At 42.1% G+C, this 27812-nt stretch overlaps 1 protein-coding gene across 1 annotated transcript in view; it reads left to right on the plus strand.

Moving 5' to 3' along the window:
* Positions 1-2987: 2987 nt before the first annotated feature.
* Positions 2988-27812, plus strand: part of SGK2 (serum/glucocorticoid regulated kinase 2) — a 43835-nt gene continuing 19010 nt past the window's right edge. The window contains 2 exon segments of the mRNA XM_048498515.1: positions 2988-3222; positions 12162-12360. Coding sequence (XP_048354472.1) covers positions 12309-12360 — 52 coding nt within the window. The 5' untranslated portion in view covers positions 2988-3222; positions 12162-12308.

The following is a 27812-nucleotide window of genomic DNA, read 5'->3' on the forward strand; positions in this document are numbered from 1 at the left end:
GCCATAACACAGAGTGCATCAGTACAGAAATCTCTCCCAAAGGAAACATTCCCTTGCTGCGTGGTGGAGCAGCAGTGTATAATCTGCCAGAGTTACACCCTACTAAGGACGCTGACTTAATTGATCTTAGAAGGGTACAGATGGCACTGTGGATCATAGAGCATAATAAAACCAAATTCCAGCCTCTACAAAAGCCAAAATTAGCTATCATCATATGACAACAATTAGGTCAAAGGCTTTCTCCAAGGTAGGTCCAGTCCTCTGCTTCTTTGTTCCCTGCATTTAGGAAGAGTACCCAGCTTGCTGGGGTAAGGTATAGCCAACTGAGGAAGGCAATAGCAAACCACCCCATATACATAGTCTACCTAATGTGCCATCACCCTATGGGTTTGTAATGACCTGGTCCTTGCACAGGGGACTATCTTCACTTTTACCTGTATAACATGCTATGTCCAAAAACATTTGATACACTGTTCTGACAGATCAGGTTGTAATTTTAATGTGTGTGTTGCTTTATCCTGCTGATGGACTGGCAACTTCTTGCGACCCAATTAGTTTCCATGAGTCTATTCAGAGAAGATGGAATAGAAACATATTAAATAAATAAAAAATAAACACTCAACTAAAATCCTTCTGAAATAAGAAAGACTTCACCTGCCTTTTGAAGCTCACAGGGAGTCAGGCTCATCTACATCCCATGGAAGGGAGTTCCAAAGTCTCACAGCTGCCTAGAAGGCCCCTTCCAGTGCTTTAATATGCAACTTATTCTCACTTTAATATGCAACTTATCCCTAAAATCAGGCTCTATCCCTGAAGACTGGAAGATAGCCAATGTCACACCAATTTTTAAGAAAGGATCTAGGGGGGACCCGGGAAATTACAGGCCAGTCAGTTTGACATCTGTTCCTGGTAAATTAGTAGAATCTATCATTAAAGATAAAATTATAAAACATGTAGAAAAGCAAGACCTTCTGAGAAAGAGTCAGCATGGCTTTTGCAGAGGCAAATCCTGTCTTACAAACTTACTAGAGTTCTTTGAGAGGGTGTAAACAGGCATGTGGATAAGGGGGAACCAGTGGACATTGTCTACTTGGATTTCCAAAAGTAGCTTTCTGACAGAGTTCCTCACCAGAAGACTATTGAGAAAACTCAGCAATCAAGGGAATAAAGAGGAAGTCCTCCCATGGATTAAAAAACTGGTTGGGAGAAACAGGAAGCAAAGAGTGGGTGTAAATGGGAAGTTCTCACAATGGGAGGAGATGTCGGAGTTGGTGTCCCCCAAGGATCCGTTTTGGGACCAGTGCTCTTTAACCTATTCATAAATGACCTGGAAGTAGGGGTGGGTAGCGTGGCGACCAAGTTTGCTCAGGATTACGATACTCAAGAGCTGCTATATGTAGAGTGGTGAGAACCACAAAGGATTGTGAAGAGCTCCAAGCGGACCTTGATAAAATTAGGTGGAGTGGGCTAAGGAAATGGCAAATGCAGTTCAATGTAGCTAAATGCAAAGGTGATGCCACATAGGGGCAAAAATCCAAACTTCACATACAAGCTACAAAGGGTCAGTGCTATCAGTCACAGACCAGGAAAGGGATTTTGGGCCTTAGTTGATAGTTCCATGGGAATGTCAACTCAATGCATGGCAGCTGTGAAAAAGGCAAACTCTATGCTGTGGGATGATTAGGAAAGGAATTGAGAGCCATAAACTGCAAAGATTGTCATGCCCTTATATAAGCTGTGAGTGCTGACCGCACTTGGAGTACTGTATCCAGTTCTGGTCGCCGCATCTCAAAAAAAGGATTATTGAGGAGATAGAAAAAGTGCAGAGAAGGGCAACAAGGATGATTGAGGGACTGGAGCACCTTCCCTGTGAGAAGAGGCTGCAGCGTTTGGGACTCTTTTAGTTTGGAGAGGGAGACGCCCATGAGGGGGGATATGATTGAAGTCTATAAAATTATTCATGGGGTAGAAAATGTTGACAGAGAGAAATTTTTCTCTCTTTCTCACAATACTAGAACCAGGGGGCATACATTGAAAATGCTGGGGGGGGAGAGAATTAGGACTAATAAAAGGAAACACTTCTTCACGCAACGTGTGATTGGTGTTTGGAATATGCTGCCACAGGAGGTGGTGATGGCCACCAACCTGGATAGCTTTAAAAGGGGCTTGGACAGATTTATGGAGGAGAAGTCGATTTATTGCTACCAAACTTGATCCTCTTTGATCTGAGACTGCAAATGCCTTAACAGACCAGGTGATCGGGAGCAACAGCCGCAGTAGGCCATTGCTTTCACATCCTGCATGTGAGCTCCCAAAGGCACCTGGTGGGCCACTGTGAGTAGCAGAGAGCTGGACTAGATGGACTCTGGTCTGATCCAGCTGGCTTGTTCTTATGTTCTTATGTTCTTATGCCCACCAATGAATCTCTACTTGTGGTGGTGGAACGAGCAACAGAGCCTGTCTAGCTGATTTCAGTGCTCAGTTCACATGGCAGAGGATGACTGGAGGTTTGGGCAGTGTTATTTAATATGAAAATCAGTGTTACACCTATACCTTTGTTTTTATCTTTGCAGCATTGGAAGGTATGGATACATATTTCATAAGGAAGGAACAGAAATCGCAGATGATCAAGTGCTGGATGTGACAAGAATTTGCTGCACCACACTAAATTAATTTTTTTTAAAGAAAAGGTCAACTTGTAATGCATAATTGATTATGGGAATCCCCAAGACAGGGTTTAGGTAGTATCTGGCACTCCATAAACATGGCTGTCCTGCTTAAAGATGCTGATTGAAAAAGCAGCATGAATTTGCACTTGCAGTTGCCGATTGTCATTGCTGCTGGCATTTAAAAGGCCACATGTCTTAATTACCTCCGCTCAGCCCCAGCATGTGACTTGCTTCCAGAAAATAGAGCACTTTGTTGAAATAGTTTTTGCTTTCCCCTCCCTGGTGTTGAGCTAGCCTGAAAGCAGTTCTCCTCCTCCTCCTCCTCTTCCACTATTTCCAACCCCACTGAGCCAACAGCAGTGTAATAATTTACTTCCTGCAATAAGCCACTCCTTGAAAATATTTTTGTGACCTTCAGACTAGTTCATGAAAAAGAAAAACAACAGGAGCAAGGCAAGTGGACGCAACCAAGGCTACAGTGTGGCAGACAGCATTCTCCAGCTTCCTGAAAGACCTTAAGAACCTGGCTTCCTAGAAGTTCTTCCATTAGCAGGTACTTTCTGTATTTGTGTACTTCATATAATGAGATATTTGACAAAACACAAAAAAAGTGATGTTTTGATGAAGGACCGAAATCCTTTAGCATTCAAGACAATATCTTAGAATTGATCCACTGGGGGGCACTTTATGTGTCTCCTCCTAACCAGTGACAATACTGTCTCACAATCCAAGTAAGCGGTCTCCAGATCACTCACGTTGCAGTCCTATTGCAGTTACTGCAGTCTAAAACTGCATAAGATTGCAGTCCTTCAAGAGTGTAATGTCCTTAAAGGTAGAAAAGTCAGATAGTTAGCTGTCCACTTGAAATATACAGAAACCTAGTTTTGCCTTGAGATTTTGTAGGGAAGACTGTTGTGGATGCAAAATGTTTATGAAATCTCAAACGTTGTTGCTGCAAGTTAATAGAACAACCCATTCTATAATTATTTTGTAGGGAGCAAACTCTTATCTCGTTGGTGAGGAACAGGCACCAAGCATACAGGCAAATCTGTTGCAAAAACGGATTCCCACTTAACCCCCTGCAGCTTTATTCCTGGCAGATAGTGTTGAGGACAATAATCCAGCACCAAGATTGGGTTGCCGGATCAAACTGTAATAGGATTGCCCTTATACTTTTTTATGAACGATTTCAATGAATTGGGCTGTGTACAACAGTTGTGAAGCGAGTATTAAGAGACTTCCACCAAAGCAGAAGAGTCCTAAAACATTTTTGAAGTTGTAGATTAAGAGCTGGAACTGAGGGATGAATCCCAAGGCAAAGGTGAAATTTAATGACTGAAAGAGTCCTTAATAACAGCATTTGGGAATCATTGCTCCAGTTGAATTGAAGACATTTTCCTTTGCCTTGAAAAAATAATATTTCTCTAGGATCCTAAGGAAGGGATTCTGCCTTGGAGTGAATAATATGTAACACGGCATCGGAGTGAATAACGTGTAAAACGTATTGATGGATAAATGAAGCAGACAGCTATTATTTCAAAATAGAGTATAACAGAATTATATATATATTAAAAACTCTGAAAATAAAAGTTCATTTTTAGCATTTGTAAAGCATTCCCTTCCATGGCCCAGGTTAGCCGAATCTCATCAACTGTCAGAAGCTAAGCAGCATTGGTTCTGGTTAGCATTTGGACGAGTGATCCCAAAGGAAGCCCACAGCCGTAACACAGAGGCAGCAAAACACCTTCGAATGTCTCTTGCCTTTGAAACACAGGGTTGTCATAAGCATCTCGGCGGTACTTTCTACCCCATAGTCTTCCTTGGCTTTTCTTGAGCTCATTCTGCTTCACAGCTTTGATCTTAGCATTTAATTGTTGTTGCTATTAATGACATCTGAAGAAGTGGGCTGTGGTAGCCCATCAAAGCTTCGTTGGAATAATAAAATGTTGTTAGTCTTTAATAAGTTGTGACAAGACTCCTGTCCTGCTCAGTTTTGCAGCAACAGGCTAAGCACAGCTACCTAGTTGGAGTACTTTGCATTTTAAACAGTTTCAGTGTTTAGCCATCTCCCCACCACCACACACACCTCACAATAGAAATCTTGAAGTCGGCCAATATTGCAATCTGTCCCTACCCTGCTGATGCAGGCAGGACTGAGGTATAGAGAGAGTAGCTGGCCTAAGGTTACCATATAGCTGAGATGAGAGTCAAAATAAGCAGTCTCTGGATTCAACTTGTACAGCTGTATTATTTGGTAGATTTCAGAAAGGGAGGTAAGTTTGGCTGTTACAGTAAAAAGGAGACTTGTGGCACCTTAAAGACTTTATGTAAATGCTGGGAGGACTATGGTGCAGTGTTTGAAATGATCTGGGGGTAGGTAATATGAAAAATCTCCAAGACCCAGGTGAGTTGCTGCCAGTCAGATAAGACAGTGCGGGCTTTGATACACCAATGGTCTGATTCAATATAAGATAGCTTGACATAATAACAAAAGTTTATTGTAGCATACAGCTCACTTCTTCAAGCACTTTTAAAAAGTGGTTCCTTTATGTGCTCCATTACAGGACAGTTGTTTTAATAACATTAAAATAAAATATACCATTACAGCCCACTGTGCTTTCCACTGAAAGATCCAAATAAAACAATTGATTTGAAAGTTCAGATGTAGGGTTGCCAACTCCAAATTATGAAATTTTTGGATCCTGGGCAGATCCTGTGGGAGGTCAGGGTTTGGAGAAGAGGGGGACTTCAATGGGATATAATGCCATAGGGTCCTCTCAGGGCCGTAGCTGGGCAGGAGTGTGTCCGGGGTGCACTCCGTGTTTTCCACACACACCCTGTGGCCCCACTCCTGGCCCCACAACCCCTCCTCCTCCCTTTCCCTGCGGCCCCCCCATACCTTTTCCAGCCAGCAGAAAACAGCTTTCAGCTTTCTGAAAATGGGTCAGGCTGGAGAGGCGGGGCCAGGCAAGGTGAGGGGGAAGGGGACCAGGGTAGATTTTTGCACCCCGTAGGCACATGCCCGGTGCAACGCATGCGCCCTCGCCCCTTGTAGCTCTGCCACTGGGTCCTCTTTCCAAAGGAAACATTTTCTCCAGGGGAAATTATTTCTGTACTCTAGACATCAATTGTAATTCTGGGAGATCTCCAGGCCCATCAGGTGGTTGGCAGCCCTATTTGGAAGAGACCCAGATTTGGCATGCATGGGCCTATAATCTGAACCTAGGCATGTGTAGAGCAGCAGTGGCAAAGTGGTTTAGAGCAGGTGCATTCTAATCCGGAGGAACCGGGTTTGATTCCCAGCTCTGCCGCCTGAGCTGTGGAGGCTTATCTGGGGAATTCAGATTAGCCTGTACACTCCCACACACGCCAGCTGGGTGACCTTGGGCTAGTCACAGCTTCTCGGAGCTCTCTCAGCCCCACCTACCTCACAGGGTGCTTGTTGTGAAGGGGGAAGGGCAAGGAGATTGTAAGCCCCTTTGAGTCTCCTACAGGAGAGAAAGGGGGGATATAAATCCAAACTACTACTACTCCTCTTCTTCTTCTGCTTCTGCTTCTTCTTCTGTAGTTTTCCTTTTACTGCTGCCAATGGGGCTTCACCCCGGTTCCCATCAGAGAAAGTAAAAGGAGCAGAGGGGAGAAGAGCCACTTGAAAACAGAGGTTTGAGTCAGATAGGATTTAGGGGGTGCTTAAGCAGGGTAGGGATCTTGGTGTGTCTCCAGTCACTTGAAGTGAGTTCTCTCATAGAGTTTCCAGTGATTTCCAAAAGCTACCTTGTCACTTCCAGTAACAAATTCCAGTAAGTACATGAGATAGCATTAAAAAATTATCACACAATGCTGTACCACCTCAATTTTTCTGCCAGTTGTCAGGTATGGACTGCAAGCCCAAGAGCCTAGACCAGGGGTAGGGAACCTGCGGCTCTCCAGATGTTCTGGAACTACAATTCCCATCAGCCTCTGTCAGCATGGCCAATTGGCCATGCTGGTAGGGGCTGATGGGAATTGTAGTTCCTGAACATCTGGAGAGCCGCAGGTTCCCTACCCCTGGCCTAGACTAACCCAAATAAGGTCTGCCAAGTCCTGATGGGGGTGGTGGTGGTTGAAGTGATTGTGATAACTTCAGGAAATGCCAGAAACTCTATGGTAGACCTACAACCATCATTTTTGGCTTTTATCTTAAATTGATATCATGTTTATAATGCCACCCTGAATCATGTTCCCATCCTCAGCTTTCCCACTGATTTCCAGGCTCAATCAGCTTGGCAACCATAGGCCCCAAAAGTCACTCAAACCATAGAAGAATGGGGATACAAACTGGGGTCTCCCAGATCCTAATCTGATACTGTTAACCAGTATACCACACCGCTAGCAATATCCGCAAACTGCAAACCTAAATAGATCTATAGTCACAGTGGGGCAAAAAGGGGCGGTGCCTCATCAAACTTTTGCCATTTCCTCCAATCAGGACTAGTGGTGGTGAGAAATCTGTCACCTTTCATGTGTAAATCCTCTATGCGAAGGGAAAAGGAAGGAGTTAAGGTTTTAAAAATTGTCTTCCAAGTGTGAATTCTCTATGTAGCTGACTAGATCATGATTTATTAGTTAGCAGAGCTGAAGAGTCTTGATTTCAAAAACCTGTGGGGCAGAGGGAGTAAAATCCTTTTGGAGTAAAACAGAGAAAAAGAAAGAGATTAAGGCATGACAGGGTAAAATTAGCAGAACTAAGCAAAGAAAAAGAGAGAACAGGACAGGGTTCCATGATAATTCCGCAGAACTTTTATTGCAGGGGAAATTATTTTTAACTGGACAGGAGACGAATAAGGAATTTAGGCCCACAGGTAGTGAGCATAAGGTTGTTTTTGCTAATATATGCTACAGGAATCCTAGTCACAGGGTTGTGGTATTTGCTTTGAGAATGTTGCTGGGAAAGGATCCCTTACATGTGGGCAGCACAGAGGTCATGTCAGTATTGCCTGACTCTATGCATGTTCATTTAGAAAAGAATCCTACTCATAGCCTAGCCCTATGGATTTCATTTATTAATTTCATTTATTTATAGTCCACCTTTATCACTTACTCAAAACAGATTACACAGTGTAAAACAATCAGTCAAACAGATTATGAGACATCTAATAAGCAACACAAAAAGATTAGGATTACAGCAATTTGAAACAGAGAATTAGACATGATATAACCACAAAGCAGAAAATGATATTAGTATGGTAGAAAGCAATGCAGTAAGAGCAGGATAATGCATATACTGGACAAACATTACACAACATACAGTGATTAAATCCACAGTCATTTTTTTAAAGAATAAAATCTCCTTCCTAAACCATTCCATTATCATATAACCCTGTTACCTTTATTAAAGTACCCTCTTGAACCATTCTGTTTTGCATAATTGCAGAATGACAAAAGTGAGGGAGATTTCCTGTTTCCCTCAGAAAGTCTATTCCACAAAACAGGAACTACAAGAGAAAATATATGTGTATGGGCAGTTGTGGATCTTTCCCATTTGTTGGGTTGCACCATTAGAAGCCTTGAGCTAATTATTTAATTATGTTCAATTTGTAAACCATTAAAAAAAGTTTTTATAACTATGATTTGCACTTTGGGAGTACTTGGCATCAGTTTAATAACTTAATCTTGTGAGAAAATGAACAGGTTCATATTTAGAATCCAACAGTTGCTAAATTCAAGCACAGAATTGGAGCAGAGACTAAAAGTTTTTACAGAAGCAAACCAATTTGTCCTCCAGAACTAGATACAGAAAAATCATTACCTCAGTTTGTTTACCCAAAAACAAAATTAGAAGGTCAAGCAGAGCTTTAGCAACAAACGGCATGGTAGGCATTCCTTGTCTGAAAGCTCTGATTGACAGAGCTTTGTTTCCCAGAAAATTTACAGAGAAAAGGCTCTCACATTTCTGCAGTTCTGCAAACTATGGCTCATTCCGCACATGCAGAATAATGCACTTTCAAACTGCTTTCAGTGCTCTTTGAAGCTGTGCGGAATGGCAAAATGCACTTGCAAACAGTTGTGAAAGTGGTTTGAAAATGCATTATTTTGCGTGTGCGGAAGGGGCCTATGTAAAACAGTTGTGTGTGTGTGTGTGGGGTATTTTTATAAAGGTAATAGAGAGCAGTACTATAGAGTATGCCACTGTATGCTATATATTGTCTATATGTTACATATTGTCATGCTCTTACAGCATTTTTTTTTCATTTTTTGTAATTCAGTTTTCTGCATGGCTTGACGTAGCTTGCCTGATAATTTTTTGCACTTTTCTGATTTTTAATCCTAGTCCTATTGCATTGCTTGTGAGATCTCTCATGCTATTTGATTACATTGCTTTTTATACCATATGATCTACCTTGAGTTTCAAAAAGAAAATTGGTCTGTAAATAAAGTAAATAAATACTGACAGGCTGACACTGCTGTATTCATTTGCCTCCCCCGGCCCCCCAAAAAATCTGGCTGCAGACTAGAACCCAACTATTAACAGCTATTCAACTGGGAAGCAATGCTTGTGAAACTGTTGGCTAATGAGCACTGTCTTTGAGAACAGTGTCTGGCTGACCTTTTGCCTTGCACAAAGTTTAACACATTTTCAACATAAGAACATTCCATAATTTACAAGGTTTGAGAACGTGCAGGCAGTCCCTTCATCGAATGGAGTGAGCGAAAGGTCAGCCTTTCACCAAATGGTAATTCAGTCTCCTCTAAGACTAATTGGGAATGGGGCTGAAACCTGGGGCTATTTTGCACATTCAGGCTGCAGTCAGGGATGCCGTTTTCCCGGTTCAGGTGGGAACTTTCTCACCAGCCCTTGCTTTCTTCCCAACAGTAGAAACAGTGGGAGGCAAAAATGACATGAAATGTTGATGTGATATCAGTGCAATGTAAAAGCCATGAGGATTCTAGTAAAACAAAAAATAGGCTGTGGAAGTATCTCTCTGGTATAGATTGCCACCATTGTTTAGCCAGTCAACTACAGGTCAGTACCTAGGAGGGAAACAAAACTACATCCTATCCTAGGTTTTAAGGTTGAAAAACTTTGAACAGCAGGAAGATTATTATCACTGGCAATGCTTTAGAAGTATTGTTCCTAGATACGCTCCTTGTATGAATCAATACATCAAGAATAATTACACTATTACTAGCTTATGGACTTTGTGCTCTTACCACTGGTCATAGGTGAGAATTTCCATGGGTGGAAATGTGTCTGTGATGCATTCATGATAATAATTGTAAACACTAGCCCTGTTCCCAAGTTACAGTGAATCTTCCCACATACACTCTTTGTTCACATGCTACAGTGAATGCATGTTTAACCTGCAAGTACATGTGTGTTCAATTTACAGATGAAACTAGAGACTAATACCTGAATAAATGTGGGGTTTCACTCACTCGTTCCCCTGTACATGCTGTGAGTGCAACATGAGAATTACTCAACATATAAAGAAAATTACTGTGCATAGATTGTACATACATTAATTGTAACATGTGAACAGGGCTTCTTTGTATAGTATAGACTTGATTGTTCTTTGTATGTACATTGAATTATTCAACACATGTACAGCTGAACGTGTGATAAATAAACACAAGTACTGGTCTCCAGTTTCATAGCAAAGTGAATGCTTGTTGGTTCTTTCGTGCAAACAGATGTATGCAGATAAAGCCATCTGTATTCACTGAAACATGTGAACAGGACTTCTATTATCTTCCCATACCAGTCTTCTTTTTGGACTGCTCAGCAGATGCATTGTGTAAAAGCAAAAACCACCCCTTTATGGACGTGCAATTTTACGTAACGTGCAATTTTCACTTCAAACTACATATTACTAGCTTTTTAAACATCAGATGAGCTTTGTGCTGGAGGCCCAAGTTGTGTATAATTTACTATAAATGCTCTCTGGTTTTGAAATCAGCCCCCTACATGGTTTGAATTATGAATAGGCTCTTCATCGTACTACCTCATTTTTCTCTATGACCTTTTGTAGGTTGTGCAAGAAACTCCTGAGCTAAAAGTTCGGCCATGGAATTTTACTGGATTCTTGTTGCTTCTGATAAGGCCATTACTAAGAAAAGTGATTACCTGTTCTGCTGAAGGGAAGGAAATTTGGACTAGAGTATAATAGTCATATTCAAGTCTCCCAATTTCCAACAAGCACTTCTTAAAGTGTACGCTTTCCCTGCCTCTTTTAGCCTCTTGAGAACCTGGTAATTGAACCATGTCGGGTGGAGGATGATACAACTCTTTTGTGAATTAAATGTTCACCAGCTGGAGATTTTAAGTATTAGATTATTTTAGTGCTATTTTTTATTGTATTATTAGTATTTTTGTATTTTAACTTTGTATATAAGCTGTCCTGAGCCTGTCTTCAATTGGGAAGGGCGGGATATACATTTAATTACATAAATGAATGAATGAATGAATGAATGAATGAATGAATGAAAATGAATGAATGAATGAATGAATGAATGAATGAATGAATGAATGAATGAATGAATGAATGAATTTCGGTGCATTTTAAGGTTGCCAACTGACTAGAAAAAATGGCTGGGATGCTGTTGGGCTTCTGTATAGTAGCTTGGTATTAGGGCTGCCAGCTCTGGGTTGGAAAATTCCTGGGGAATTGGGGGCGAAGCCTGGGGAAGGCAGGAGAGGGCAGGACTTCAGTGGTATAATGCCGCACAGTCCACCTTCCAAAGCAGATGTTTTCTCTAGGGGAACTGATCTCTATAGTCTGGAAACCAGTTGTATAATTTCTGAGAGATCTCCAGGCCCTACTTGGAGTTGGCAACCCTAGTTTAGACCCAGATTTAAATTCCCATTCAGACACAAAGATCACTGCTTGACTTTTGGCCAATTACTTTCTTAGTTAGGGTCTGTAATCCCATTGTTTCTTTCCAGATGTTCATGGATTCAATAGCCCCTGGCCAATTGGCCATGCTGGCAGGGGCTGATGGGATTTGTAGTCCATGAACATCTGGAGAGCTGCAGGTTGCAGACCCCTGTCTTAGCTTGTCCTACCTTACCAGGTTATTGGGGTAAAAATGGAGGAGAGAGAACCTATACTTGCCACTCTATAAGAACATAAGAACATAAGAACTAGCCTGCGGGATCAGACCAGAGTCCATCTAGTCCAGCACTCTGCTACTCGCAGTGGCCCACCAGGTGCCTTAATGCTCTATGCTCCTTGGAAGAAAAGTAGAAGTAAAGTTTTATAATTACCTCGATATGTACTTTTGGAAACTCATATTTGGAAGCAAAAGGGGGATTTACAATGATTAAACCATTTAAATAATTTATACTCTATGCATCAGCTTGACATGGGGAAAAACTGACCCCGCAGTCATGTGAATTGCCCCCAGAACTGGTGCTTTAGCATGCCAAACAAGTTTCCATTTATGTCAAGTTTTATTGTAGGCTTCCAGCCAATGCATAATTACAACATCTTGCTTTTTGCTTCCTGCTTCTAGGAGAGATGACCTCAACATTTCTAGGAGAAGGACACATGAAAGCTTAGACCTCCAAGTCAGCTGCTCTGTACACCCTCTGCAAACACGAACAGCGCTGGTCAAGCGTCAACATTTCCTAACCTGTGTGTGAATTCCCAGGCTGATGTGATGCACTCTCCTGGGCCACAGACTGTCTTTACATCGCTGGGGAAGACAAAAGGTAAACTTCAGCCAGTTTGGGGGGCCTCTGTTTACAAATTTCATGAGACCAGCCTCTATTGGTAAGGAAACTCTCAGAGCGCATATTTATTATCCCTTAACTTGGCTCAGTAATCCAAAGGTAAAGATACTGTGTTGATTAAAGGGTGATAAAAATGCATTTTCCCCTATCAGTTCAGCTCTAGTTGCAATGTTGTTTAATCTGACAAAATCAGGCTAGCCTGGGCCACCCAGGTCAGGACCTCTTTCATGTGCATAATCTAGTGTATTAAGCGTCACCTCATTTATCTAACAAAGTGAGCTCAACCCTATGGCCTTTTCTGCATGTTGCATGTACCCCATATTTCTAGGTGCTACTCATCTATTGTTTTCCACAAATTTTGTTTGCATCCCTACCTTCCAAATATTTCTGTCCAGTTTTGTCAGTTTCACCTTATCTGCATTGGAGGCAATTTGTTCGAGAAGGCGCATCATGTCAGTCATGATGTGGAGAATGATTACCCTAATTTTTAGCACATGATCTAGCTCAGTCTGCCCAGACTGGTCACTGTGACCATGGTTCTACTGCCGAAAAACTGCCTCCGTTCTTCTCTGAGATTCTCTGATTTGCACTTCCAACTGAACACCATTTTTATTGGACGTTAGAAAACCCCCCAACCGTGAGTACGTTCAGTGCATCCCCTTCAGCCCCTTTGAATTTGGAAAAGTTTACACTCAGAATGGTGTGATTCACCATCTTGCACCACAAACCGAGATGCAATCCATCATTAGTTGTATTAGTGTGCCCCCCCAAAAAAACCCCCCTCAGAGACACAGTCCTCCAGAAAAGAAAAGGTTAGGGTCACAATATTAGCCTTTTACTTCAGCAACAGTAATACTCATTCATCTATTTGCACCAGCACTCTTTCAATAGTTTCACTTCAAAATGTTAAGGGGGAAATGGAGGGAGGAAAGGAGGGAAAGGGGACGATGACTGACCAAGGGAAAGAGAAAATAGCTGAAAGGGAGCAGCATGGGCTGCTGTGAGGTGAAGGGAATGTTCTTGTGAAATTGGACTGTTGATCCAATCCACCCAGCTATTTTGTATTTCTGCCTAAATGCTAACTTTTGGATTTCTATGTGAAATTGTCAAAGCCGGTCTGATCCACCCTGAAAATGGAGAAGGGGAAGAAACATTAGCTTAGCACACACTCATCCATTTGCACCATAATCTAACTTCAGAAAATTTTAAAAATATCGGGGGGGGTGGGTTGAAAATAGAGGAGGGAAATAGACTAAGGGAAAGAGAAAATGGGAAAGGAAGCATGGGCTGCCACCAGGATGAGGGAACGCTCTGTGTGAAATTGACAAAGTTGATGAAATCTACCCAGTCTTTTTGCTTCTCTGCCTATTAACTTTGGCAGCTCTATGTGAAATTGACAAAGCTGGTCTGATTCATCCTGAAAATGGAGGAGGGGGGCAAGGAGAAAATGGAGGTTGGAACTGTATGGAGTCATGGATAAGGGCTAAAGAGATATAAAAATCAAATCATTATGATTGTGTGCCTAAGGGAAGCTTGCTCAGAAACAAATTGGGCAAAACACCGCAGTGAAAGGGTTCATGAAAACAACAGAGAAAAGGTTAACTGGAAACATTTCCAGAACCAAACAGGAGGTAAAAACATGTGGACGTTCTTGGAAAAAATGTAGCATTTGCCAGCAGGATTTGTAGTAACTGACTTGTGCAGAAAAGCCCAAAGCTACAATAAACCCGTCATTAAAGTGCCACTTGTTTTGTTCTGTTTGCTGTGATAGACTAAAAATTTGCTGTGATAGACCCATCTACCTTCCTGCACACTCACGGATCTTCCCAACTGTTCAAATAGAGTCCTTCTCAGGATCATCTCAAGATGGCAAAATTGTGCGAAGGGGAGATGAAGCCCTGCTCCAGGCACATCTCAGTCATGACCTAAATTGAGCACCACATGCACTTACCTGTCTGGAGCGAAGGCTTCTCTCTTTGTCTTCCTATTGTTTCCTCAGCATAGAAGGTTGGGTAAAAGGGAGCAATCGCATCCAGAGGAGAGCCTGCTGGCAGTTAAGAAAAGAGAGTTCTTGTGGGCCCCAAGCTGACCAGATTCACGAGTAGGGTTGCCAGTTGCAGGTCTGTGGGCAGGTCTGGAAATATCTGGGGATTTGTGGGTGGGTTCTGGGAGAGCGAGGTTTAGGAAAATGAAGGAGCTTAGTAGGGTACAATGCCATGAAGTCCACCTTCCAAAGCAACCATTTTCTTCAAGAGAGGTGGAATAAATGTTGTAGATAAATAAATAATAAATTATCCATGGAGTTTGAAGATCAGTTGTGATTCTGAGAGATCTTCAAGCCCCACCTGGAGGTTGGCCGCCTTATTCATGAGGCAATGGTGCATGGTAGGAGGAAAGAAACAATTCTAAAAGAAGCATGGGCATAGAGTTACCCCCACACAGTATCCTCAATCCATATAAGTTGGCTATATGGATGAATGAGACGGACAAGAAATGTAGAATGCAGAAAGAGGAAGAAGCTCTCTTCAGTTATGGCTACAGGACTGTTTCATTCTTGTTATGAAGTTAATGCCCATCATAAACATTGGTTTGAACTGGCTGGGGTGCTTTTCTTTAAGGAATTGCATGAGGTCAAAAAAGGTGACATTTTCCTGACAAGGAAATTATGTTTTGAACTTGCTTACCTGTAGAATTTATACTTGTTCACTCAAATTACAGTAAGTACATCTATTTTCTGGAGGGGGGTGTGCTGGTGAGCTGTAGGTAGTTAATTACAGTTCATCCTGGACAAAGAAAGTACTGTATTTAGTTTCCATAGAGTTCATTCACAGTATGAATTCTCTCTCTGTATGTATGTTTATATACAGGAGCTTTCTCTGTCTTGAAAAAGATGGGAGACTGATGCTATATTCTTCAATTCTTCAACTTTTTTCATTTACCAGGGAGAGAGTGTACTTTTAAAAACTGCCCCTGGGTTATCACTGCCCTTTGCTAAAACTTTGTGTGTTCTTGTCATTTGCGTGGCTGCAGCGCATCTCAGAGACTCTTAGGGTTGCCAGTAACTGGGCATCTGAAGCTTTTATGTACATAAGAAGAGCACTGCTGGATCATCAGATCAATAGCCAATTGATTCCAGCAACCTGTTTTGCACAGTGACCAGTCAGTTGCCCTGAAGGACCAACAAACCACACATAGAGGCTAAGGTCTTCTTCTGATGCAGCCTCCAAGCACTTGGTTCCAAAGATTTACTGCCTCTGAATATGGAGGTTCCCTTTACTCAGCATGGCTCTTGGTGGACCTATCTTCCATAAATCTGTCTAGCCCAAGTTTGAAGCCATTTATGCTTTTCATAACTATCTTGATTCCACAATTTAATTACTCATTGAGTAAATAAATATTTACTTTTTTCCTGTCATGTACCTATGGCTCATCAACCCTGTGTTATTTTCTGGCATGGAGGCAAGTAACACCACCTGGTTAATAGCATCTGAAGAAGCCTTTCTTAAAGAGATGGGACATTTTTTCTCTAGGCTACTGGCAATCATAGGGAAGTTCCATTTTTGAGCATCATGGCAGCCTTGTGTTGCCAGTGCACGTGTGCATAAATGGCTGCACACAAACGCAAAGGCACGGTACAGAACACACCCTGCTATTTCACACAGTGTACGTGAGATATATCTTTATCTGTGAGAGTCCATTATCAGACAGTTATGTTTTCCTAATGTATCTTGAACTCAAAGCATAAACACTATCTTGGCTTTGAAATCAGCAGAAGAAAGTCTATTGTGGAGGGAGAGCATACAGCACACAAATGACACAGTAGAATCTTCATCAATACTAAATTTGCAGGGGGCTCAGAAAAGGATCTCAGGAATGAGGTGTAACAAGCATGCCCCTGTTTACATCGGTGAATTTTGGCAGTGTATGTTATCCAGGGCCTGATGATGAGGATGATGATACTAAAAGTTATAATATTCAAAGAATTTATCATTAAATATCTTTTCAGTCTTTAAAACAAACCGGTTAAGTATTGGGGAACTTGACATCTTTAGGCGTGATTGGGGTATTCAATGTTATATTTGGCTAGATCTCCAGGGGATTCTAGAACTGTGTTTAGCTATAAGTCCAAGGCAACCTTGAGATGGTGAAAGTTGAACTGAGGAATGGCCTATCATTGAGTCCCCTTATCAGTTTTATGGCAAGGGTAAACAGCCTTTCTCTTCTGATAATTAAAACAAATATTTGAGGATTTCTTCGCAGTTTTCTAAATAAACTACCCAAGCAAGAACTTGCTTATGTTTATCATGACCCAAGTATTATTTTAGATATCAATGGATGGTGGGCAAAGGAACTATACAATGATGTAACTATATAGAGCTGGCCTCCTAATACTGACATTGTGAGCAGAGTTACACTATTTTAACTCCATTGACTGCAGTGGACTTAGAAGGGCATTGCCCTGCTTGGGATGGCACTGGTAAGAGTTTGTTGATGTCTCCGATTCCTATTCTTGCTGCTGAGAGGTTTGTAAAATAGATGTACATTGCAATACTTGAAAAGCGAGCATCTAAAGATATAAATTAAAAATAATTTACTACTGTAACAAGAAAGTTCTTTTAGTGAGCTGAAAAACTGCTTCTACGGAGCTTACCTGGATGAGCTGAAAATTCTCATTGAACTAGGGATGACACAAATTTCATGTTGAACCTACCTTGTTGCACTGTGATAATCAGAAATGAGCCAATCAGTGTGTTGGTTTGATTCATCCCCAAATGACTTGAATCTGACCACTGTGTATAACTGTAACCACCCTAAGAGAAATGCTTCTGCTGTGAAGCTTGACCTTGCGTTCTGTTGCCCAGCTGTTGACACTGACACAAGGAGTCATATTGTCCTTCTTTTCTTCCTTTGGCAGTGATAGGAAGCTGCTTCTGCATTGGAATAGAAACACTGTAGACTATCCTCTAGACCACAGATGAGTGCTGTATAGGTTTGTTCTCTCCAGTGTGGTGCAGTGGTTAAGAGTGGTAGACTGTAACCTGGTGAACCAGGTTTGTTTCTCCACTCCAACATAAGAAACCTGCTGGATGACCTTGGGCTAGTCACAGTTCTTTCAGAACTCTCTCGGCTCCATTTACCTCTCAAAGTGTCAATTGTGGAGAAAGGAAGGGAAGGAGTTTGAAAGCCGCTTGGAGACTTCTTACAGTTGAGAAAAAGCAAGGAATAAATCACATTCTTCTTCTTTTTCCAGGCATAGCTTCTGTGCCTATAATAGCTATATCATGTGTGGAAATGTCCCATCTTATGGGACAAACAATGCACAGAACAGTAAAAGCAAATAGCAGTTGCAAATGGAAAACAAGCTAGAGGGCAGCATGATGAGCCAAAAGCAGCAAGGGTACAAAAGCTCCTCAAAAACAAAATTGAGCTAACATACTAAAAAGCAAACATTGCATTTCCGTATTTGAAACTATCAGGTCCTTTCCCAAAGCAACAACAATGAAAATTCGTGATTTCAATATTTGGGGTTATTGGCTTCAGTAGAGGGATCTACTCTCTTGATTGATTTCGCGGCTCATACAGCCCATCTCCTCATCTCTCATAGCCCCAGAGTCCAGGGGTAGGGAACCTGCGGCTCTCCAGATGTTCAGGAACTACAATTCCCATCAGCCTCTGTCAGCATGGCCAATTGGCTTGCCTGATAACATGGTTGCCAGATAGGACAATGGAGCAATTGAGCGGCCAAGAGCAGTAAGGAATGCTGATTGGTTCACTTCAAGTTCCAGATAGGCAGCACTGTCAGCCTTTGCCTCTGGTTCCCAAGTTTATTCAGGGAGATTAATCAAACCTCTTGCTCAGGCAAAAGTTAACAATTAAAACAATTTTTAAAATGCCAAAGGAAACCAGTGACAGAATGAAACCACGCCTTAAGAAGGACGAAACAGAGGGAGCAAAACAGAAGCCCAGATGAACATACCCTCCCTTCACCTCCCTATCTCTATCAACCCCAGCTGTTCTAAAGATTTTTTTCTGCCCAGCAACCACCACACCAATCAGTGTTAGCTGCTGATTACCATTCACTGCTGATTACCATTGTTTAAGCATTGTTAAACAAGAAAATTACTGAATTATCCCCTTTGGCTCCCAGGCGATAGTTCAACAGATAAAGACAGTTCCTTCATACAGATCTCCTCCTTGTTGATTTGGATTTAATGAATGACCCAAATAATTGAGACAATGAGCAGTGGGCCAACCCCAGTTGTTTCCTCCTTATCTGAAAGACTGAATGGGAAGATCTCTCTCCCTACTCCATTATGTAAAAAGTTATCATAAGAACATAACAACATAAGGAACACTTCTCTTTGATGCTTTTACCTTTAATGCAAAATAAGAAAACTCCCCTTCACAATACACACAACAATCCTTTTCAAATTAGCCCATCTCTGGACAAGTAGAGTTTTTATCACTCCCTCATTCCAATGCCAGCACTTTTCCCCCTCCTCAATCTTAGCAAAAATGTATAAAAAATTACTCCTCAGTCCATCCAATTTATATTTGGTTTTGAATCCGAGCCTGTTACTCCAGCTGTGTGGTTGTCTTCTCTACTTTTCCACCCCATTCAACTGCACTGCTCCAGTCTGGTCAACTTTCCTCTCTGGAGCTGCTCCACCATCTTCAGGAAGCATGCTTGTACGTCTCTGATTCTTCCCTTTTATTTCCTCCCTCACTAGCAGGCAGTTTGTTAGGGGGGGGAAGGGTTTGTACTTCACATGTAGCACCTTCACATGTTTCCTTTCTGTAGCACCTCTGTTGGTTCCTTAATGAATTTCTTGATTTAACCTGGTCCTATCTCTGTTAATTCAACACATTTCTTTTCTTGTTTAAGAAACTTATCCCCCTTCATTTCTAGAGTGCTGGTCTGTATCCCAACCCCAGTGTACACAGGGTTAAAATTGCAGTATTTAATATTACACAAATATACTTGTTTTCTCCTTGTTTAGCACAAGGATGCTTTTGCCAGCTATAGGGGCTGCGTGTATTCTAGTGATTTGGGTAATACGTTCTTTACAGATCTGTTGTAAGGACATCAATAAGATATGGTATGTGAACTGATTTATAAAACCATAAGTTATTAACTTTGGGAGACAACTTTTAGCTGAAATGCAGATGATGATCCTTTCCTACTAGCTGAACTTTGTGTTAGCATATGTCATAGTTGTCAAACTTGCGGCCCTCCAGATGTTATGGACTGCAGTTCCCATCATCCCCTGCCAGCATGATGCTGGCATAACATCTGGAGAGGTGTGAGTTTGACACCTATGGCATAAGGGATCAACAGCAAGGAATGCATACTAGGTAGTCCACTGCTGGGGTGGAGTCTAGGGGACTACTCTGTTCTGTCTCACTTGCCCAGTGAAAGCTAAGATCACGACAGCCTGTACATGAATCCACAGCAGCTGACCTTTGTGTAGAGAACCCCATATATGCTTTGATGACCCTGGAGTTCAAAGTAGAAGCATGAATTGTTTCTTTCTAATTCTTTCAGGTGCTAATAAACAATTACCATTTTTAAAACCTATGTCCTGGAACATGCACTTTTGACATGCATTTAAACTGCAGTGTTTAAATATATTCACATACACACGCTTGGATTTCAGAAGTATCCTGGGTGCTTGTCACTGTGAAGTCAAAGTATTTCTTGGGCAGGCTGCCGGTGAAATCTTTGAAGTTGCAATCTAGGTTACATGATGCAGTGTAACTGATATCAGACAAGGGGGGTGGATGCACAAGATAACCAGAGGAAAGAAGCTTGGAGATGGTCTTTTTTTGCACGGTAGGAATTGCAATGAAAGCAATTTAGCACTTTGTGGTAAATCTGTCATTAACAAACTTTTATTTATTTAAGATTTTTATGCCTCACCTATCTCCTGAGCATCTTTTTTAGTCAGATTGTAAGAGGATAGCGGGTGCTGACGTGTATTTAAAAATGAATCTAATGTGGTTTCTTGTCACTGCAGCACTATGTGGGGAGAGGAATCTAGTTGTATGTAGCCCCTTGTGTCTTCTTTCTGCCTTTGCTGTACCAGCTCAAAGTGCCTACCCTTGTCATTTTCTTACTATGGCTCCTTCACTAGATGTGCTCGTTGGGTTTGGGAGATGAGCAGATGTGCAGAAGGGGGAGGGAAATCAAAGCAGGTGAGCAGTGAGGAGAAGTATGAGGGAGCAAGGGAACCCTATGCAGATGGGTTGATATGACAAACCACAGCTGTTGTGATGAGGAGATGAAAGGGGTAAATTAAGCCAGGAATAGCGAATGGGGGAAGGGGAATGAAGATGTGGGTGAAACTGAAGAAAATGGCGCTGCTCCCCAACTGAAACCACTACCCTCAGATTTCCCACTGGAGCTTTAAGCAAGTTGTGGGGTCTGTGATCCCCTACATCTAGGACTCAAGACCACTTAATTAAATGGATTGACAACAGCTTCAGAAAAGGCAAAAGTAAATGTATTTTTGTACTATGTAATTATTGAATTTGTTGTTAAACGAGATCGTGCTGGCCATGAGTTTAGATGCCATGAAAAGCGAATTGGACAGATTCATGGAGGATAGGTCTGTCCAGAGCCACCAGTATGATATGTAAACTGCAATTCCAAGCTTAGAGACAATGATTCCCTGATTTTTTAAAGACTGTTGGGAATAGATTTAAGCTTGGTGGGGTCTTGATCTGACCAAGTGAGGATCAGTATCGAGCTGCTCTTTCCTTCCAACCCACAACTGTGATCATAAATGTGAAAGGGTTTCTTCAAATTAATGTGAATAGCTGCCCTATTTCCTGCAACAGCATGAGTGCTCTTTATTTAAGTAAGAGTGGCTATGAGCAGGGTTTTTTTTTAAATCATTTGTAGCAATAGTACTCATCTTATTTTTCTGCATTGGCCATGATTCATTTTGCTAATCTGTGCCACCAGCCAGTGACATCAGTTGAAGTCTTTCTTTTACAAGAGCACCTAGGATGTCCTGAAAATTCAGCTACTTGGAAGAATAACCTGTTTTGTAATGCTATGAGAAAGAGGGGGAAAGGGGGCAGTTAGTTCCATTTTGTGGCTACAGTTGAGAGACTAACCACATGGAATAGGCCAGCGATGGCGAACCGTTTCAAGACCGAGTGCCCAAATTGCAGCCCCAAACCCACTTATTTATTGCAAAGTGCCAACAAACACGGTAATTTAACCTGAATACTGAGGTTTTTGTTTTAAAAAACGGTTGGCTCTGAGGCGTGCGTAACTCAGGAGTAAGCTTGGTTGTAGTCGATGTCTTTGCTTTGAAGCAACCCTGCAACTCTTCCAATGGATGAATCATGACCCTAGGGAGCGAGAAGCCAGAAGCAAGCCCCCCATTGCCAGCAACTCCAGCTTACCTCTGTGGTAAAAGATCGCGCTTTAGTGCTTCTTAACACAGCTGCTTTTAACAGGGTTGGCCAATTCTCATCAGCCCCTGCCAGCATGACCAATTGACCATGCTGGCAGGGGTTGATGGGAATGGTAGTACATAACATCTGGAGTGCCAAAGGTTCACCACCATGGGTGTAGGTGGTAGCGGTGCCAACACCTACCCTACTGTCACATGTAAAAAAACCTACTCTAGAGCAAGGAGAATTGAATAACTACTGTTCAATCTCAAATGTACTATGCTTGAGTAAGGTGTTTTGACCACATAGCGGCTATGCAACTTTAGGGATTCCTAGGCGTTTTCCCCACAGACAAAAATATCCTGGGGTAGATCTGGGATCATATATCCCAAGATGTTTCTCAACATGTAGGTAAAGCCACTGGGAATGGTCATCTGGAGTTTTGGGCTGAGCTGCCACCAATATGCAGATAACACTCAGTTCTATTTTCTGCTACCGTTAGATACCAGGGAGGCTATGGAAACTGAACAAGTGCCTGGAAGCAGTTTTAGAATGGAAGAGAGCTTACAATCTGAAATTTAATCCTGATAAAACAGACGTGCTACTGATGGGGGGAAGGTCTGAGCCAGGAAATGGGATATCCCTGTTCTGGAGCAGGTTCATAGCTTGGAAGTGCTTCTGGACCAAGTCCTCCTGTTGGATAAACAGGTGGCTAGGGGTGCTTTTTACCAGCTGTGGCTGGTAAGCCAGCTGCAGCCTTTCCTGGGCAGAAAAGTCTTGCCACTGTGGTGCATGCCCTGATTACATCTGGATTAGATTACTGCAATGTGGTCTACATGGCATTGCCCTTGAAGACTGAATGAAAATTGCAGTTGTTACAGAATGCTGCAATCAGAGTGTTGACTGGAGTGGGATGTTGGGACCATATCACTCCAGGCTTTTAGAAATCTTGTCTGACTTCCAGTTTGTTTCTGGACTCAATTCAAAGTGCTGTTATTGAGTTTTAAACCCTATTGCCTGGGACCAACACCTTAACAACTGCCTTTTCCCATATGAACCAGACTGCTCAATCCAGTCATCATCAGAGGCCTGGGTTCCATTGCCATTGCCGTCTGAGGCTGTTTGTGTGGCTACCTGAGGAATGGCTTTATAGCTTGTGGCTCCAAAACTTTGAAACTCTTTCCTCAGGGAGATTCATCTCTCTTCCTCTAGCAGATTCATCTGTCTCCCTCTATCCTCTGGTATTGTTTGTTATGTGTTTTTATTGAATTATGTTATGATTTTAAATGTTTTTAATTGTTCAATTGTTTTAATGTTTTATGATCCATGCCCTGGGGATCCTGAGGAAAAAGGTGGCATAGAAATATTTTAAATAAATACATATATGTCCACCCCCATAGTGGTGTAAATAATGCTCCTGGTACCATTTCAGATTCGAATAATGGTACAGGAAGAAAAATTGGAGCCTGTCTGAAAGAGTCTGAATCCAGATTGTGGTCTTAAACTCTTGGAAAATGAGTTCCCCTGCTTTTGACGTCTGACTATTGAAGTCAGTCAGATTAAAGGAAGCCAGCCCCTACGCTGTATAAATCATAACTCAAAGTTTAGCCTTAAGGGCCTCTTGATCCTGTTTTCTAAAACAGCATCTGAAGGAGGTAAGCTGTGGGAGCAGGGACACTGACCTTTTCCCCTGCCCAGCTTGTCATTTCCCTTCTCCAAGTTGCCCCATAATATTTCAGCCTCAATGAAGTTTGAAACCTCTCATGAGCTCTCAGGAAAAAGGAGCATTATAGCTAACAGGCAAATTAAACAAGATTTCATCCATGCAACACAATTCTGGTTATTGTTTCGCATGTATCATTAAACTTTTGGACTGTCCGTGATTCATTCCAGTATTTGTTGACTTCAGTGTCATGTACAGTAATCAGGTGTCAGAATTCTGTCTCTATCATATTTGGAGCGTGTCCAAGAATGAGAAGAAACAAACTGTTTGGGAAAAAGAGTAGAGCCAAGTTGTTGACATTTTATTAAACTGAGTTCCAAAAACAGATAAGCCTAATCTGTAATTAGTTTCTCCTGTTTTCAGGCCCATGGCACTCCCCAAGGAGTATCATCTTGTCCCTCAGTTGCTCTGCTGGAGGCAAGGAGCATACTACTGGTATAGCAACAGGATTTTCTGGCAGTCTGCTTTACAGCACTGGGGAGTTGTGACTAGCCACACATTATGAAGTACATAGATTGGGCCTAGGTAGACACTCTATGCATGACACAATCACATGCGCATTTCTGGGTTGTCCTCAATTCTTGTGCACGTGAGGGCCTGATTAAGATCAGGATTGCAGTACACATGGAGAATGGGCTTCAGTGCCTCCACCCCCGTGCCATTTTCCCCAACCTGAAACTGTGGGGGGGACAGGACTTTCTTTTGAGATACCCATAAGTTCCCCAGGATACACATAAGAGGCTCAATGATACATCAGCGACTGGTTCCCCTCACAAGCCTTTTCCCATGTCTGAAGGATTCCTTTTGTGCATTCAGCTGCAAGTTGAATGGAAAGGGGAGGGAGGAGGTCTACGCTGCACTTAAATTGCACTATATTCCCTTTAAAAACGGGCAATGGCTGATCTAAGGGCAAGATTTTATTATTTGCTGTTGCTATTTATTTGACAGTAAGTCTGGCCAGTGAATTCCTGCTTATCTCCATAATTGTGCCTTTAAATTATCTTTTTAACCCCTTCTGCTGCTTTGAATTAGTTAATTACGTTCTGTTCATTTGTGGTGATCCAGCATTGTATATTTTTATCAGGGAGATTAGACTTAAGTGTGCATTCCCCCCTGCACCACCGCCCACTGCCCTTGCAAAAGATGTGATCTTTAAAAAATGCTCCTAATTGTGCAATCATAAAATGTATGGGAGAAATGTTCCAGGCAGGAAAAAAAAGCAGTAATTGATGCTTTTCTCTTCCTCCCTTCTTTGGAAAGACATTTATTTTAATTCACTTGAGGTATAATTAATTAAACAGAGGGGGAGCTCAAGGTTGTGTTAAAATAATTTTGCTCTTGGCTCCATTATTATCAGCTATGACAAGCCAAATGGAGCCTCCATGACTGGACACAGTATACTTCTGAATGCTAGGGGCAGACATGGTGCGGGTGTTAGTTCATACCCTGCTTTGGCTAGGTATGGCTAGAAAGAGAATGGTAGACTAGATGGCTCTTTTATGTTCTGGAGTCAAAGTTCAAGAGGGCTTCCTGGTTTCTGTGCACGTTGCCTTATATGCTTTCTGCCACCTAAAACGTTGCTGAGGGCATCCTGTTTTCAGCAATTTCTACACTACCCTTATATAGAGTAGAGGCAAAACACATTCCACAGCAGGTTTCTCTAGTAATAAAGACAGAAATCATTTATTTTTCTTATCAAAGAGAGCAAATGAATGTCTGGGCAAATACTGCTACAGTTGTTTTTTTTTAACTGTGGAGAAAGAAACATTTGTACCAAAGCTGCTCCTTGCATTTGGGTGAGTGGAGAGCAAGTTGTATGGGGACCCTGCCCCTTCCTCCAGCTGAGACCCTTTAGATAGTAGGGTACTCTCTTATTTTGGACTTAGTTGTTTTAACTGCCTAAGTGCCAGGGGATCTGAAACTTGGGAATCACCATAAGGCACCTGGGTTGACCCGTGAAAATTCCCAGGAATGGAAAAGAATGGTATTGCTGCAAGTAAAGCAGAACCAGTGCAATCTCCCCCTGCTCAGTGGTATATCTTTCTCAATAACAAAAGACTTTTCAGCACTGGAGACACTACCCTGTCCTGACTTACCCCAGAAGTGTCTGCCCAGACCAAGAAGGTATGGCCATCTATTTCATTAACCAAATGTCAGTTCCTCTTCGTCCTTTTTTGATGCAATCAAGAGGAGTACTCAGGTCTTTAATTTGTCCTCCATCCTGTTTCAGGAGATATTACACCTCACCGTGATGTTTGTATCTATGCAAATCTAGTTCACTCCCACCTAATTGAAATATGAGTAGGAAAGAGCAAGAGTCCAGCAGCATCTTCGCGACTAACATATCTGCCAGGATATGAGCTTTTGTGAATCATAGCTCACTTCTATAGATACAGCTAGAATGTGAGTCCATCTGTTCTTTAGTAGAGAAGAATGAAGTCAGACACCTCACACAGACACTGAAGAGTGAATTCTTCTGGACACGGAAGAATGAATTCAGACACCTCATCCAGAAGAATTCATTCTTCTCTACTTAAGGACAGATGGACTCATATTTATGGTGTTTGAATTTACTCTTCTCAGTTTAAGGTGAGATGGACTCACATTCCAGCTGTCTCTGAAGAAATGAACTGTGACTCACAGAAGCTCATTCTCTGACAGAAATTTTTGTTGAACTTTAAGATCCTACTGGACTTTGGCTGTTTACTACTGCTGTAGACACACTAACATGGCTACCCATCGTGATCATTACATCACAATTAAATCTGGTTACCTCACCCAAATTTTGGGGCCATGTCAATTTAGCTCACTTCAGCTTAGTTGAAACACTTTATCCTGTTGCCTCAACCAAGCTTTTTGCACCTATCCAGATTTGGCTCACAATAGCCTTATCAACGTCCCTCCCCACCCCCCAGTTTTTCTTGCTGAAGTTTGACAGCAGTTAACTTTAAACCAGTGAGATTTAAACTTTTATCTTGACTCAATCCAAAATTGGAATGGTTACATTTCCACCTACCTTGCAATCCTTGGCTCATTCCGCACATGCAGAATAATCCACTTTCAAACTGCTTTCAGTGCTCTTTGAAGCTGTGCGGAATGGCAAAATCCACTTGCAAACAGTTATGAAAGTGGTTTGAGAATGCATTATTTTGCGTGTGTGCAAGGGGCCCTTCTGTCTACAAAAGAAGGAGCCCCAAACCCAGTAAATTGTTCCTCAGATCCCTGGTCCAGATCTTTGCTGGAGAACCCCAGTTTCCTCCTGAGAAGCACTTTGCAGGCATTTTCTCTCTTGCCCCCCCTTTTCTGGCTCCTCATTCTGCTCCTTGGATCTCTATTGTACCTACTCCATATCTCAAATCCCAGATTTAAAGTTGTATGTCCCATCCCTAAAGCTTCCCAATTTTCTCCCTTATACCTTTAAGTGTGCTTTCTTCTTCGTGTGTGTGTGGGGGGGGGGGGGAGGGATTAGGGAATTAATTCTTAGGTTCTTAGTTTACATTTTTTGCATTTTTATTTCCTTTTGGTTTATTTTGTAGACCATAATTTTATGTGTTTGTGTTGACAACTACACTCTCACTCTTTTTTCATAATTTTATTTTGGGGTGCTCCTACTGAGATCCACCCTGGTATACAGGGTGTGTTATTCCTTTCTGGAACCCTTTTAAAGCTAATTTCCTCTTCTCTGGGTCCAGTTTGGGGTAACAGTTACTAGTCACGGGATGCTAATAAACAAGCATAACTTGCCCTTAAATGCGCATTATGTTCACTGCAGCCATGTAAGGTAGCCAACTCTGGCTTAGGAAACTGCTGGAGATTAGGGTGAGATGCCTGAGGAAGGCAGAGTTTGGGGATGGGAGAGAGGAGAGCCCAGCAGGTCTGTAGTGCCATACAGTCCACTGTCCAAAGCTGCCACTTCCTCCAGGGGAAGGTCTGAAGATGAGTCATAATTCTAGGAGAACTCCAGACCCCATCTGGAAGATGGAACCCTACAGCTGTGCTGAATCCTACAGTCTCACGTCTGATTTTCACAAACCACAAAGCAGTGCTTAAGCTGAGATGCTCGCTTTATGGTCATAAAATTGCTTGGAAAGCTCTGAATGAGATGAACTGGATGTGTGCCAAGCATGATGATGTATCAAAGGGGGTTACTCTTTTGTCTTGTGATCTGTGCCTCGCAGAAAAGCAGGGCACATTACTGGCAGCCTTGGAAGGCGGGACAAGAGGCTACCGTTTACAAGGCGTCATTCTTGTTGGGTTCAGTCCTCTGCTTCTGTGCTGTTATCTCAATAGTTTTAAAGTT

The sequence above is a fragment of the Sphaerodactylus townsendi genome, linkage group LG05 (genome assembly GCF_021028975.2).
Source record: "Sphaerodactylus townsendi isolate TG3544 linkage group LG05, MPM_Stown_v2.3, whole genome shotgun sequence".
Lineage (NCBI taxonomy): Eukaryota > Metazoa > Chordata > Lepidosauria > Squamata > Sphaerodactylidae > Sphaerodactylus > Sphaerodactylus townsendi.